This window comes from Notamacropus eugenii, chromosome 3, assembly GCF_028372415.1.
Source record: "Notamacropus eugenii isolate mMacEug1 chromosome 3, mMacEug1.pri_v2, whole genome shotgun sequence".
Classification (NCBI taxonomy): Eukaryota; Metazoa; Chordata; class Mammalia; order Diprotodontia; family Macropodidae; genus Notamacropus; species Notamacropus eugenii.
In genome coordinates this window covers 191,224,847-191,239,283 of record NC_092874.1, presented here as the reverse complement: position 1 = coordinate 191,239,283, position 14,437 = coordinate 191,224,847, and the positions used below count along the sequence as shown (strand labels likewise).

General features: G+C 39.8%; 1 protein-coding gene across 1 annotated transcript; it reads right to left on the bottom strand.

Annotated features, from left to right (window-relative positions):
* Positions 1-4,989: 4,989 nt before the first annotated feature.
* Positions 4,990-10,808, bottom strand: MGP (matrix Gla protein). Its single transcript, XM_072653650.1, has 4 exons — positions 10,434-10,808; positions 7,704-7,736; positions 6,935-7,010; positions 4,990-5,772 (listed from the first exon to the last, which is right to left on the bottom strand). The coding sequence occupies exons 1-4, from the start codon at positions 10,492-10,494 to the stop codon at positions 5,634-5,636; spliced, it is 309 nt and encodes a 102-aa protein (XP_072509751.1). The 5' UTR covers positions 10,495-10,808; the 3' UTR covers positions 4,990-5,633.
* Between the last annotated feature and the right edge of the window lie 3,629 nt (positions 10,809-14,437).

Here is a 14,437-nt window from a genome sequence, read left to right as displayed (position 1 = left end):
TGCTTTTGCAACATCTCTAAAGCTATCCTTTTGTCTTCAATGACATGGCCATCCCCTTGGTTCTAGCCCTCATTACCTCCAACTTAGATCATCACCATAGCTTCCTACTCAATTCCCTGCCTTAGGTCTTTCCCCTTTCCCATCCATTCTACAAGCAAAATTATATTCTTGAAGCATCATTATGGCCATATCACTTATTGGAATGGGCACAACAACTCCTCATTTCCTATAGGATCAAATACAAAATACACTGTCATTTAAAGCACTTGTCAGCATTTTTTATTTTACTCCTCTTCACATATTCTCCAGTCTAGATCAGCATTATTGCTGTTTCTCACATATGGCATTCAATCTCCCATCATTGTACTGTTAAGATATTTCTTCTGTATGCACAAAATATACTTTCTCCTCACCTCTGCCTCTTAGAGTCTCTACTTTTCTCAAAAACTCAACTCAAGGGTGGAGCCAAGATGGCAGAGTAGAAAGATGCACATATACTAGCTCTTCCCCCACAGCCCATAAAATACCTGTAAAGAAAGACTCTTGAAAATTCTAGAGCAGCAGAAGCTGCTCTAGAACAACAGAGTGGAAGAGATTTCCAGCCCAGGGTGACCTGGAAGGCCGACGGGAAACATCTGTCACATAGGACATGGAGCAGAGTCCAGCCCAGCCTTGGCAGCATGGTGTGGCTCTGGGAGGAGGATGAGAGCAGGCCTTGGGGGCAGAATCCCTAGTTGCAGTAGCAGTGGTTCGAAGATCCCTAAATCCACAGGCACCAAAGGTCAGTGACAGGGATTTTTTCAGCTGGCTGAGAAGGGAGAAAGGCCTTCCCATAGCTCTGGCCTCAGGTGGTGACCACATAGGGCAGATTGCAGCAGCTTCCACAGCAGCCCCTATAGCAGCGCACATCCATTGTTGGATCGTAAAACTCTTAGGGGAACTGAGAAGCTGTGTAGAGGCCCTGCCCCCATCTAATACTCCTGAGCCATTTGGGCAGCTGATCTTTATCTCTTTATCTCACACTGAATGGTGGCCCTTTCCCTGAAGCTTATCTCAATCTCAGCCCCCAATGCTGTCTTGGTAGAACTGGAGGCTAGGTGGTTATGAAGAGGAAACTCTAATACTCAGATTCTGGGCACAAAAATTTCTACTTGCTCCCAGACCAGTGTACATGCTTGATTGTACCACCCTGGAGGAACTGAGATTTACAGACCCCCAGAGTATACTCTACTCTTGACAAAGGACCCAAAAGTCAAGTAACAGGTTGGGAAAATGCCCCAAAATGGGGGAAAAATAAGACTATAGAAGATTACTTTTTTGGTGAACAGATATCTTCTCCCATCCTTTTGGATGAGGAAGTACAATGCTTACCATCAGGAAAAGGCATAAAAGTAAAGGCTTCTGTATTCCAAACATCCAAAATAAATATTCAATGATATCAGGCCATGGAAGAGCTCAAAAAGGATTTTGAAAATCAAGTAAGAGAGGTGGAGGAAAAATTGGGAAGAGAAATGAGAGTAATGCAAGAAAATCATGAAAAGCGGGACAACAACTTGCTAAAAGAGACCCCCAAAAATCTGAAGAAAATAACACCTTTAAAAATAGGCTAGCTCAATTGACAAATGAGGTTCAAAAAGCCAATGAGGGGAAGAACGCTTTAAAAAGGAGAATTAGTCAAATGGAAAGGAGGTTCAAAAGCTCACTGAAGAAAATAGTTCTTTCAAAATTAGAATGGAACAGATGGAGGCTAATGACTTTATGAGAAACCAAGAAATCATAAAACAAAACCAAAAGAATGAAAAAAGGAAAGATAATGTGAAATATCTCATTGGAAAAACAAGTGACTTGGATAATAAATCCAGGAGAGACAATTTAAAAATTATGGGACTACCTGAAAGCCATGATCAAAAAAAAGAGCCTAGACATCATTTTTCATGAAATTATCAAGGAAAACTGTCCTGATATTCTAGAACCAGGGGGCAAAACAAACATTGAAAGAATCCACTGATCACCTCCTGAAAGAGATTCAAAAAGAGAAACTCCTAGGAACATTGTGGCCAAATTCCAGAGTTCCCAGGTCAAGAAGAAAATATTACAAGCAGCTAGAAAGAAACAGTTTGAGTATTGTTGAAATACAATCAGGATAACACAAGATCTAGCAGCTTCTACATTAAGGGATTGAAGGCCGTGGAATATGATATTCCAGAAGTCAAAGGAACCGGGACTAAAACCAAGAATCACCTACCAGCAAAACTGAGTATAATACTTTAGGGGAAAAAATGGTTACTCAATGAAATAGAGGACTTTCAAGCATTCTTGATGAAAAGACCAGAGCTGAAAAGAAAATTTGACTTGCAAACACAAGAATTAAGAGAAGCATGAAAATGTAAACAGGAAAGAGAAATCATAAGGGACTTACTTAAAGTTGAACTGTTTATATTCCTACATGGAAAGACAATATTTGTAACTCTTGAAACTCTGGGTAGTTGGTGGGATTACATACACACACACACACAGACACAGACACCCACACAGAGACAGAGAGTACAGGGTGAGTTGAATTAGGATGGGATCATATCTAAAAAAATGAAATTAAGGGGTGAGAGAGGAATATATTGGGAGGAGAAAGGGAGAAATGGAATGGGGCAAATTATCTCTCATAGAAGAGGCAAGTAAAAGACTTTTCAGTGGAGAGAAAAAAGGGGGAGATGAGAGAGAAAACATGAAACTTACCCTCATCACATTCGACTCAAGGAAGGAATAAAATGCACACTCATTTTTGTATGAAAACTTATCTTACAATACAGGAAAGTTGGGAGAAGGGGATAAGCAGGGTGGGGGGGATGATGGAAGGGAGGACAATGGGAGGAGGAAGCAATTAGAATTCAACAGTCTTGGGGAGGGACAAGGTCAAAAGAGAGAATAGAAGAAATGGGGGACAGAATAGGATGGAGGGAAATATAGTCTTACACAACATGACTATTATGGAAGTCATTTGCAAAACTACACAGATATGGCCTATATTGAATTGCTTGCCTTCCCAATGGGGATGGGTGGGGAGGGAGGGAGGAAGAGAAGTTGGAACTCAAAGTTTTAGGAACAACTGTTGAGTATTGTTCTTGCATACAACTAGGAAATATGAAATACAGGTAATGGGGTCTAGAAATTTATCTTGCCCTACAGGACAAAAGAGAAGATGGAGATAAGGGAAGGGAGGAATGTTAGAAGGGAGGGCAGATTGGTGATAAAGGTAATTAGAATGCTCAGCATTTTGGGGTGAGGGGAAGGGAGAAATTGGGAGAAAATTTGGAACTCAAAATTTTGTGGAAATGAATGTTGAAAACTTAAATAAATTAATAAAAAAAGAGAGAAAAAAATTTGGAACTTATGGAAGTAATTGTTGAAAACTGAAAAATAAATTAATAAATTTTGGAAAAAAATAAACCTCACCTCAAGCACCAACCCCTACATGTGGCATTTCTAAACTCCAAACTCCCAGCTGCTAGTGACATTTCCTTATATTTATTTTGCAAGTACTTTTACATGATGTTTTGTTTTTACCTAAGACAATGTGAACTCTTTGAAGGCAAAGATTATTTCATTTTTGAGTTTAAATACCCCATGCCTGGTACATAGCTTCTTTTTAAATACTTGTTGATTTATTCACTAGAATCCATAGTAAGCAGTTACTTAGGTTCATCTCTATTGAAGACCTACTAGGTGTATAATAGTATCTTAAAGTAATGGGGAAGTGTTGGGGGTGTAAGCTCAGTTCCATGTGGACAGTCTCGGGTGGGTAAAGGTGAGAGCTTCTAAACCTTAGAGTTCTCATGAGGCCCCCCAGGAAACAGCAGGGAATTGAGGAGTGAGATCTCGTGTATTTCCGCCTCTTCCTGTGAGAACGTGATGGGAGAGAGCATCCCCGCCCTCGAGACTGGCCCGGATCTGGGCACACCTATTGTTATCTAACAGGCACGGTATTCAGGTGCAAACTACGCTGCCGGAGAGCTTAAGTAGGGTCAGGGAAGCCTGAAGGCGCTCTTAGCGCTGAGGGGCCCTTACAGGACAGAAGGCCCCTTTTCCTCTCTTCGCTCTTCCCTCCCCCCTCTCTCCCCACTTCCACTTCTGCTTTCATTCTCTTACTGTAAGATCTTTGCCTCCTTGGGAGATTTCTCTCTCTCTCCTAAGGAAGAGTTCCTCCTGCACATGTAACCAGGACCCTGAATAAAGCCTAACCCTTGTTTGACTCCAGAAAGTCTCTTCTCTCATATGTTTATCCGGTTTGGCCAGCCAAAGACCTGTGATAGGTAAGGTAAGACTCGGGTAGCCCTCAGGCCTCTAGGCCTGGCAGGGAAGTACAAAAGTAGATACGATTCTTTCTCTCTAGGACCTTCCAGTATAATGGGAGAGATAAGATAAATAAAAAGATATAATACAATGCAAGGAATTAAATAAATGTAAACAAATGCATTGAGATGGATTACTTATATAAATGCTGAGGGGATGGTGAGATCAGCTGCATGATGGGATGTAGGTGGGTTTCAACAGGGAATATTTAATGGAGTAAGAGGGTTTTGGACTGAGTTGGCAGAGATACCTTGGGATAAGAAGTGAAATGTAATAAGGCAGTACCATATTGTTTAGAAAGCAAAAAGAAAGAAACCCTGACCTGGACTAGGAGTCAGGAGACCTGGGTTCTCTCTAGTACCAGATAAACTAACTACCTGGGTGATTCTTAGTAAGTGAATCACTTTCTCTCTCTTAGTCTCAATTTTTCTATCTGTAAATTAAAGGGATTAGGTGAGATGATCTCAATAGTCTATCCTAGCTCTACAGTTCTATGATTACATAAATCACCTCTGACTTGGCTAAGGAGCCCAAGCCAGTTAATGAGAATGGGAAGCTAAAGCTGATTTTGATATAAATAAGAGAGACATTTGGGAGCCATTGTGGATTCTTGAAGGGGAGAATGACACAATCAATCATTCATGACATTTTAAAAAATTCTTAGATGTTTTATTGATGCTTTTTTCTTCTTTTACATCTTTGTCACTTCCCAACGATTCCCCTCCCCTCATAAAAATACAATAATGACATTTAAAAGTTGCATAAGCAAAAAATTCAGTAAACAAACACCAAACCTTGATAGAGAGGGATGAAAGAATATCATGGATATCTAAACAGCATATTAGACTCCTCTCCTCTTCTCCCCTCTCCCCAACCTCCTGGTCAGAGAAAGGATTCCATCACTAACAGGATTTAAGAAATTCACTCCCTAATTGATGCTATATATGTGTTGAATGTCCACTCTGACAGATCTTTCAGTGAGTTAGGTGTGCAGGATATTAAGCAACTCAACAGGGTCTTTGTAAAAATTAAACTTATAGAATAAAGGTATCAAACCAGGAGTTCATTTTGCAATAAGCATAAATCCCAGTTCCCCTCTGACCTCCACTACACTGTTATCAAAGGCTGTAATGGAGAATCTAACAATCTTTTGATAAGGAAGAAGATAAAAAGTAGAAAATGAAGGAACATGCAGTTAACAAGTGATCCATATGTTTCAATACTACTGTATTTGCATACAAATCCAGGCTCCAGGCTCTGGAAAGGGAGACTCCAAAATCCCAGACTCAGATGTTTCTTTGCTGCCTGAAATAACGATTATAGGCAGCATTGTATCCGTGAATAAAGGCATAGCGTGAACAGAGAGTGTAATCATCACATGCTTCTCGCTGGAGTTCATAGGTAGGCTTGCTTTGTTCTCTGGTCCTGTAAAACCAAGGAAGCAGACAAATACATTGAGCTGGATTACTTCTATAAATGCTAGAGGATGGTGAGATGAACTGCATGATGGGATGTAGGTAAGTTTCAACAGGAAAAGAGTGAACCATTAGGATTAGTGGACTGATAATGGTAGAAAAAAATAGATTATTTAGAGAGACAAAAAGTCACAAAGTGATAGGGAGAAATATGAAGGAAGAAGAGGAGAAAAGGAAGAGGAAGGATCATTATGATATATTATATGAAAAGGAGACTTTTGGTTCTTCTTCCTCCACAAACTCAATATTTCTTACCAGAGTGCTTAGACCCCTTGGAACTTGGGCTTAGTGCTAAGTTACTCCCCACAGACTTGGTTATAGTTAGAAATTCTTACCTTTTACTGAAGATTACCTCCCTGGGAACTATGAAGCCCCATGCTTCATAATGAATAAAAATTAATAATAATAATAAGCTTTAATAGTTTAAAAATTCACTAAGACTTTTGAGATGCCCTATTTAACTACTTTACATGTGTTCTCTCTTGATCCTCACAACAATATTGAAAAGTAAGCCCTATTATTATCCCCATTTTACCGATGAAGAAACAGAGGTTGAAAGTAATTAAGTAACTTGCCCAAGATCACACAGCTACTAAATATCTGAGACCTGACTTGAACTTAAATCTTCCTGAAATCATCCGGATGCTCTTTCTAAGGTCTCACCTTTAATTGTAATAAAGCATAGGCTAAAATTTTACCTTCTGAAGAAAGGGAATACTTATAATTTATCCATAGATTGGCCATATAATTTCATTAGAGATCATCATTTCCAAATTTCAGTGAACTCTTTAACAGCAGGACATTTTGGAAAAAAATCGTTTTTTGTTTGGGAAGCATTAAAATGCTCTGATTCCTTCTTTATGACCAAACCATGTTTTAAATGTTTCCACTTTTGAAAATTTCATGTCTAGTTCAGTGCAGAGTTTTATCATCAGATTGTATATTTTTAGTTGAGGATTTTGGCTTTCACACTTATTCATTAAGACTCAAACCTACCCTTCCTTAGATCACAAGAGAGGCTAGTTTCTTAGTTTATTTAGGTTTGGGATGCTGCACCATAAATTTGTAATTCCATTGCTCTACTATTCTCTCCGTTGCTCATTGTTACTTACCTCTCCTGGATTTTAGCCCTCCATCTTTGTTGAGGTGACATGAAGGTGTTGGCCCTTCGCCTATTAATGAAGGGATCTAAGGAAATAAAAGTCAAAGGTTATAATCCAGTAAATCTTGGCACTAACTCTTAGACACTATCCTAGGAGAATTACTTTTTCATTTCTTTTCTGGTTTGGAACTGTGAATTCCCTGTTAAGGAGAATTCCTAATGAGGAAATCTCCACTTCAGGACAGGTCAGCAACTGTTGTCATTCGTAGTGAGAGAGTTGCTTGGGGGACTGAAGTCATGCTTATGGTCATACAGCCAGTATGTATCAGAGGTAGTACTTGATCCTGACCCTAAAACTTCCTATTCTCTCTTCCACAGTGTGTCTCAGATTCATGCAACCTCCAAAAGTCAGAAAAAAGACCCAGTGTTGATGAGTGGAGCACACAATTAGCCTATATCAAACTTAAGACATTTTCTACCATCCCATCAGAATTTCCATCTCTATGTAGAGTGCAGATGCAGGCCAGTTTGAATTTCTCCAAAAAAATTTAAATCAGGTGGTTCTAAATTGTTGAGTATTGTGTTCCTGCCAGAGAGCACAGCCTTAATGTGCACTTGATGATACAAATTAGAAAAGCCACCAGGGTTTTCAGATACTGACTTAACTTTGCCTGGTGGTTCATATTCTCTTTACTCAGCTATTCCTAACCTTTCATCAAATAAGAGTAGGAATGTATCTTTCTTGTAGGCCATTTAAGAAAACAAAAAAAAAAACTTACTCATTTCATAAGATTCCATACTTTCATGGGATTCTGGGGAAGAAGAAAAAAAATCCATTTTGTATTTATGGCATAGCTAAAATTCATACATACTAAAGAGAAGGAAGGGAGAAGAAGAGAGAAGTTAAAAAGATATTGGGAATACATTTAGCAAAATAGTTATTGTTAATTTCAGGGAACAAATACATGTGAAATAGGATTTCTAACTATGTCTTGACTAACTGCATACTTATTTTATTCATCTGTCAGAAAAAATGACCACATTCTTACCTGAAGAAGTCTGAGGATCTCAGCTATAAGGTCAGGTTAAATCAGCCACAATCATTTAGTAAGCACCTACTATGTGTTGTATGCTGTTAGGCACTGAAAACCCAGAGAGAAAATGAAAAACTGTCCCTGCCCTCAAGGATTTTACATTTTCATAAAGTGGTGCAATTAAAGTAAAAACAAGATATTTTAAGGAACAAGAAAGTTCTATCCCATTAGAATAAGTTCTCCTTGGATACAAACCTTTCTTTGTATCCTCAGTATTTAGCACAGTGGCTGGCACATAGTCAGCAGTTAACATAAGCTTGTTACTGACTAACAGGTAAGTCTATTATGAAAGCCTTCTTATAGGATGTGGCACCTGGGCTAAACCTTAAGGAAACTAAAGACTCTAAGAGGTATAGGCAAAGAGAGAGTTCATTTTAGGAGGGGGCGATGGGCTATGAAGAAGCAGAGGAGCCAGATGATGGAATAGTTGTATTGACAGATCAGCAAGTGGACCACTTTGACCAGATCATAAAGCCCATTAAGTGGAGTGATGTAGAATAGGTCCGGAAAAGCATAGTGGAGCTAGATTACAATGATCTTTAAATGAAGTTCTAGAACTTGTATTTTCTTATTAGAGAAAAATAGGAGGAATGCCTGAAAATTCCTCAGCAGGGAAGTGACATGAATTTATGATTTAGGGAGATTATTTTGGCAACTGTGGGGATGGGCTGGCGAGGAGATAGGAAGGACACAGAGAAACCAATCGACAATATGACAATGTGAACTTGGGTAGTGATTGTGTGAGTAGTCAGGAGGGAATAGGTGGGAAAGATGTTGTAAAGGCAGAATCCATGAGTTTCCATTGGTTGGATGTAGGATTGAAGGAAAAAGAGTCCAGGGAGAACTCCAAGAAACTGGTGAACCTGGGTGACTTGGAAGAGGGGAAGGTTTGTTTAGGTGTGATGAAGAGCGCCATTTTGGACATCAATGAGCTAGAGACGTTCAGGGGAGGATGTCAAGTAGAAGGTTGGTGATATAGGACTAGAGAGAGCTTAGGAGACAAGTCTAGCATACATCCAAATACACACACATATACATACACGTATACACATGTTTGCATAGTCATGACAAATTGATCACATAGAAATTGATAAGCTCACTGAAAGAATATAGAGAAGAGAGCTCAGTACAGAGCCCAAGGTCATATAATGTGATACAAAGATACACATAACGTCCCCCCTTTTTTTTCCTCATAGGGGTCTTTTCCTGAATAAAGTTTAGCAGAATACGCACTCAGATATTCTTTAGGTTATGCAGATGCCAAAGCTAAGGGACCACTATAATAGGTCCGTGAGTGGTTCTGAAAATGTCACTTAGGCATCTGTGTTTTAAGCAGTGAACTGTACTTAGCTACCAAGCATTAGGTCAGTTAGAATAGAGATGTAGGAAAATGTATGGAGTAATTTTGTGTTACTGAGTGTAGCATTTAAAGATGTAAAGAAAAATGCATTTTAATCGGCTTGCATTTTTATAATTGGATTTGCTTTAAAATGTTGCTCTAGAAAGTGGGTGAAAGGAGAAGTTATATTTATTATTAGATAAGTTATGTCTATGTCTTCAAAATGAAGTTGAGAATTAGGGGTTTTATTGACATAACTCAGGCCCCCTAAATTTCACCTGAAATAACCGATGACAAATAAAAGTTAAAATCACTTGGATCATTGTCTTACCCTTTTCCTTTCAAATTTGCACATTTAGAAACAGGTTGAGAGATTTAACAACACAGCAATGTCATGTTCTGACATAGAAGGATCCTAAGTTGTGCAGAGACTCCCATAAGTGAAGGAGTCAAACCTCTCTCCTGCTTGGACTGTGCCTGAACCACTTCAGAACAGAGATTGATTCTTCTAAGGTTTTCCAAGGTGGAAGTCACCACTTACCTTAGCTCATTTATGCCAGCATCTAACCTTCCTAACCCAATCCCCCTCTTGGCTTTCAGAAGGAGTATCTTAAAGTGAAACTGCTTGGACAAGTTAGCCTGCCTATTTTAGAAACAGTCTTACAGAAAGTATTTAGTTCAAGGCCCTCATTTTACAGTGAGGAGATGGAAATCAAAAAGAGGTTAAATGCCATCCAAAGCTACATAGCTAGGCGATGATTCCACCTCCTTATTCCTGTTTTTTACAGCATCCCATCCCGCCCCTTCTGATCTGTCATCTGTTCTACTTACATCCTTAAAAGCAGAGTTAAGGCTTCCCCAAGAAAGGATGGAGGCTAGAAGAGAAAGGAAAGATAAACAGCAAAGCAAATGAAAAACACTGAGAAGCAGAAGAAATCTAGGGAAATAAAGACTTAGTGAACTAATGGGAATGGGGGATGAAGTCAAGGAGGGAGGAGAAAAGAGAAGTCCAAAGTAACGTGAAGAGAGAGACACAGGCAATGGAAAATTCAGAGAGGCTGAAGAAGGTTTCTTACCATAGCACAGAGCTATCACTGCTAATGCAGTCAGAATTGTGACAACGAGTAACGTCTTCATGGTCTTTCTCTTGTCCCTCTGGGTAGCTCTCACACGTTCCTTTGCAGTGGTGGGTAAAGAGAAGCTTCTTACAAGCTGCTTCTAAGAGGCTGGGAAGTTGAAGCAGTGGTGTGTTTTTATTATGAGAGCTGGAGCAGCTGGGAGGGGAGGAAGGAGTGGGAGGGGTCCCGGAGAAGGTGGAGAATGGTTGGCACTTATTTGCACTGGTGCTGTTCCCAAACATTCACTCTTTTACAGATTTTATCAGCTGTGGGCCAGAAGTTTCCCCCACCCCCAGTTTTGACCAGTGCTACAAAGGGAGGCTGCCCTGGTACAAAAGTTCTGACCACTGTACACTTGGAATCAGAGCCAGACCTCAGGGAAGGGTCCACAGAGAAGGGAGTTACTGTAAACATGTTTACCTTTCTAATTCTTCCTCTGATATGCCCTCCTGGCTCTTCCCACAATCACTTTAGCTGCAGTACACAGAGCCTATAGTGTTTCAATGGTCCCTCTGATGCAGGAGAGGGATAAAAGGCAGTTGACATTTCCATGTTAGCTTGCCTCCCCATTGATGTTGAACTTAGCCCAGAGGTCAGTTAGGTATTTTCTTCATGACCTGCAACTTTTCCAGGCAAAAAGAGGGAGGACAAATGTTATGCTGCCCTGACAAATTCTGCCTATTTTCTTGGCATTATTGGAATAACAATAATTATTATAGTTACCATGAATATAGCACTTTAAGGTTTGTAAAGCACTGTACATATATCATATTATTTGATCTCCACATTCCTGTGAGATTGGTGCTATTGTTAATCTCCATTTTACAGATGAGGAAACTAAGACTGAGAGGAATTAAGTGACTTGCCCAGAGTCACAGTCCACATTCATGCTTTTACCCTCTGTGCCAATCAGCACCTAGCAACTGACCTATCATTCATGGAGTTAGTTCCACCCTATTCTCTAATGAAGGGCAGCTAGGTGACACAGTAGATAAAGCCTGGGGCCTGAAGTCAGGATGACCTGAGTTCAAATCCAGTCTCAGACCCCAGCTGTGTGACCCTGGGCAAGTCACTTCACCCTGTTTGCCTCAGTTTCCTCATCTGTAAAATGAGCTGGAGAAGGAAATGACAAACCACTCTAGTCTCTTTGCTAAGAAAACCCTAATGGGGTCATGAACAGGTAGACATGACTGAAACGACTAAACATTTCCTGGTGTATCCCATGCATCCCCTAGATGAATATTATGGCTCTGAAGTACACAGGGTCTTTCTTCTTTCTAAATATATTTCCCAAATACATATACCATTTGTATGCTTGAGACAGGGGTTGGAAATTATTCCTTTTCTGTGTTGTGCAGGAAGCATTTAGCATTCACTAACACCTTCAACTTGACATAAAAAGAAATACTTACTTCTTTCCTGGCATTAAAAATGTTGTTATAAAAAATAGTGTTGAAAAGTATTTATTATTTTGGTCCCTTCTCAGTACAGAGGCAACTAGAGTTGCATTAAAGTGCTGGGCCTTAAGTCAGGAAGACCTTGGACACTTACTAGCTGTGTGACCCTGGGCAAGTCACTTAATTTCTGTTTGCCTCAGTTTCCTCAACTGTAAAATGGAGATAATAATAACACCTACCTTACAGGGTTATTGTGAGAATAAAATGAGAAAATATAGGACCTACTTGAATCCTGATTCCTTTTCCCTTTCCCTTTACTTTTCTCATATGGTTATTACGTTGCCTACTACAACCTAGCTGGTTTGCTTTAGCTATAATCTCTGCCCATGGAGACATGAACACAGAGATACATATGTATGTAAAAATGTGTCTGCTTTTACTATGATCTCTTAGTGAAGCTTTCTCTTTTTCTTATCAAGAGCGTTCACCTTGGTATCTGTGACTTCTGACTATCCTATGTTGAACATTCCACTCTGCCTCTTGGGCAACTTCGTGTCTTTGGTCATACTTGTTCCCCTTTTTGACTATGGGTATGCTCCTAGAGATCTCTTGTGTAGGAAAAGAGACCTCTTGAGGAAGTGCTATGACTTCTCTTCCCTCCCTTTGGACATTCATTCATTTCCATGAGCATCAGTGACCACTAAGAAGAGCTTCATCCTGTTCTTAGCTATATTACAGATTCCAGAAGGATTGGAAGGCTGTGTTGGGGGGTCTAGAACTCCATTGGACCATTTGGGGGCATTACCCCTTCGGGGTAGACCCAGGATACAGCTTAGAAGTAACTTACATTTCATAATATTTTCTGGAACTCCTTTGATACAAAATTCATACTTTACAGGCCATCCTAAGGTGCCCTTCAGGTAACACTCAGATATGACCTTGGGTTTAGAGTGACCAAAGGTGGTGAGAGATGGTCAGAGAGAGGAGGAGGACAGAGGTCTTGCATGTAAACAGAAATGCTCTTAAACTGCTAAACAAACCACCCAAGATTCCCTTAAACAGAAGAGTCCTTGTGTTTGTCTTTGGTCAGTTCTGCCACAGTGACCCAAGGAATAGGGCCTCCCTCCCTTTTATACCACAAATTTATGACCTCTTTTTGACCTCTAACACCTTGCCTGTCCCAGTCCCTCAAAATGACTCATCTAAATTATAACACTTTGTTAGCCATTCTAAATGAAAAATCTACTTTAGTACTATACGAAGAACTTGGGGGTATATACAAGTAGGGGACTTAGGGACACTCAGTTTAGTAACTGATTCCTGATGGGCTTGACTTAGCACATTCATTTGGCTTCTCAAAGTTCTTGCAGGCTTCATAACCCTGTCCTTGGATGCACCAAGCCTTTTCTTTGGCTGTGCAATGGTAATTGCACCACTCAAGTTCAAGTTCAAGTTGAAAACATTGCTTCAGTCTCTTGATATGCTGCACTAGTTATTCTATCTTTTGCTGCATCCACAAATTGAAATCTCTGAACTTCTCTATCCTGAGGTCCCTGCAGTATCAGGCCTAGTTTCACAAATAACCCCTCTCCTGGTTTCTGTATCCCTAGCTACTTCTTTCTAAACACTCTTAAGTCTTTTCAAAGTCTTAAGTCTTTTCTTCTCATCACCTAGTTCTTTAGAAGTTCCAAATGGTGGAGGCATAATTAGGAAGCTATTTATCTGAAAAAGATCTTGGGATCTTAGAGATTTTCAAGCCTAATTTAAGTCAGCAGCATGATATGGCATTCATAAAACCTAATGTAATCTTTAGTTGATTCAATAGAGCCATTAATAGTAACTAAATACCTTCTGCCTTGAGGGACCTTTCCTCCCTCTGCTGGAAATGGGGTGGGATCCTCTATTGGAGGAGGGCACTCAAAGCTTTCACCTCATCAAATTTCACCCTGTCTTTCTCTCCTGGACTTCATGATCCCTAGAAACTCATCGAATGTGGAATGAGTTATCACTCACTTGAAGTCTTTAAGCAAATATTGAATGATCACTTGTCAAACGTGTTACAGTGGAGATTCTTGTTTAAGTCTAGGATGGACTAGATGACCTCAAGTTTTCTTCCAGCACTGAGATTCTATGTTTTCTTGACCATGAATTCTTTCTGTTGTTATTATTCATCATCATCTCTATCATTCTCCAGGGTATTTCATCTCCCATCCTAAATCCTAATTTATTATTGCAAAGGAATTGCCTTTATATTAAGATCACATTTATTTCAGCCAAACATAAGTGCCCTTGAAAAATTACTTCAAAATATCAGTAATTTCATAGTAATCTCTTCATTCACAGAATTCAATCCCTTTCCACGTTAGTGAATTTTCTTTTTAGCCCTATCCCTTCCCCCAAACTCATCACCTGGTAGCTAACCTTCTCTGAATTTAGCAGTCACTCTCAGATGATGTGCTGTCTTACTCTTGAAGCCTTTTCAGCCTCTGAGAAGATGTGCATTATTAGTATAGCTTTCAAAAATCCGGTGTCATCTCCATGTCCCAGGGAGGCATCAGGGTATCA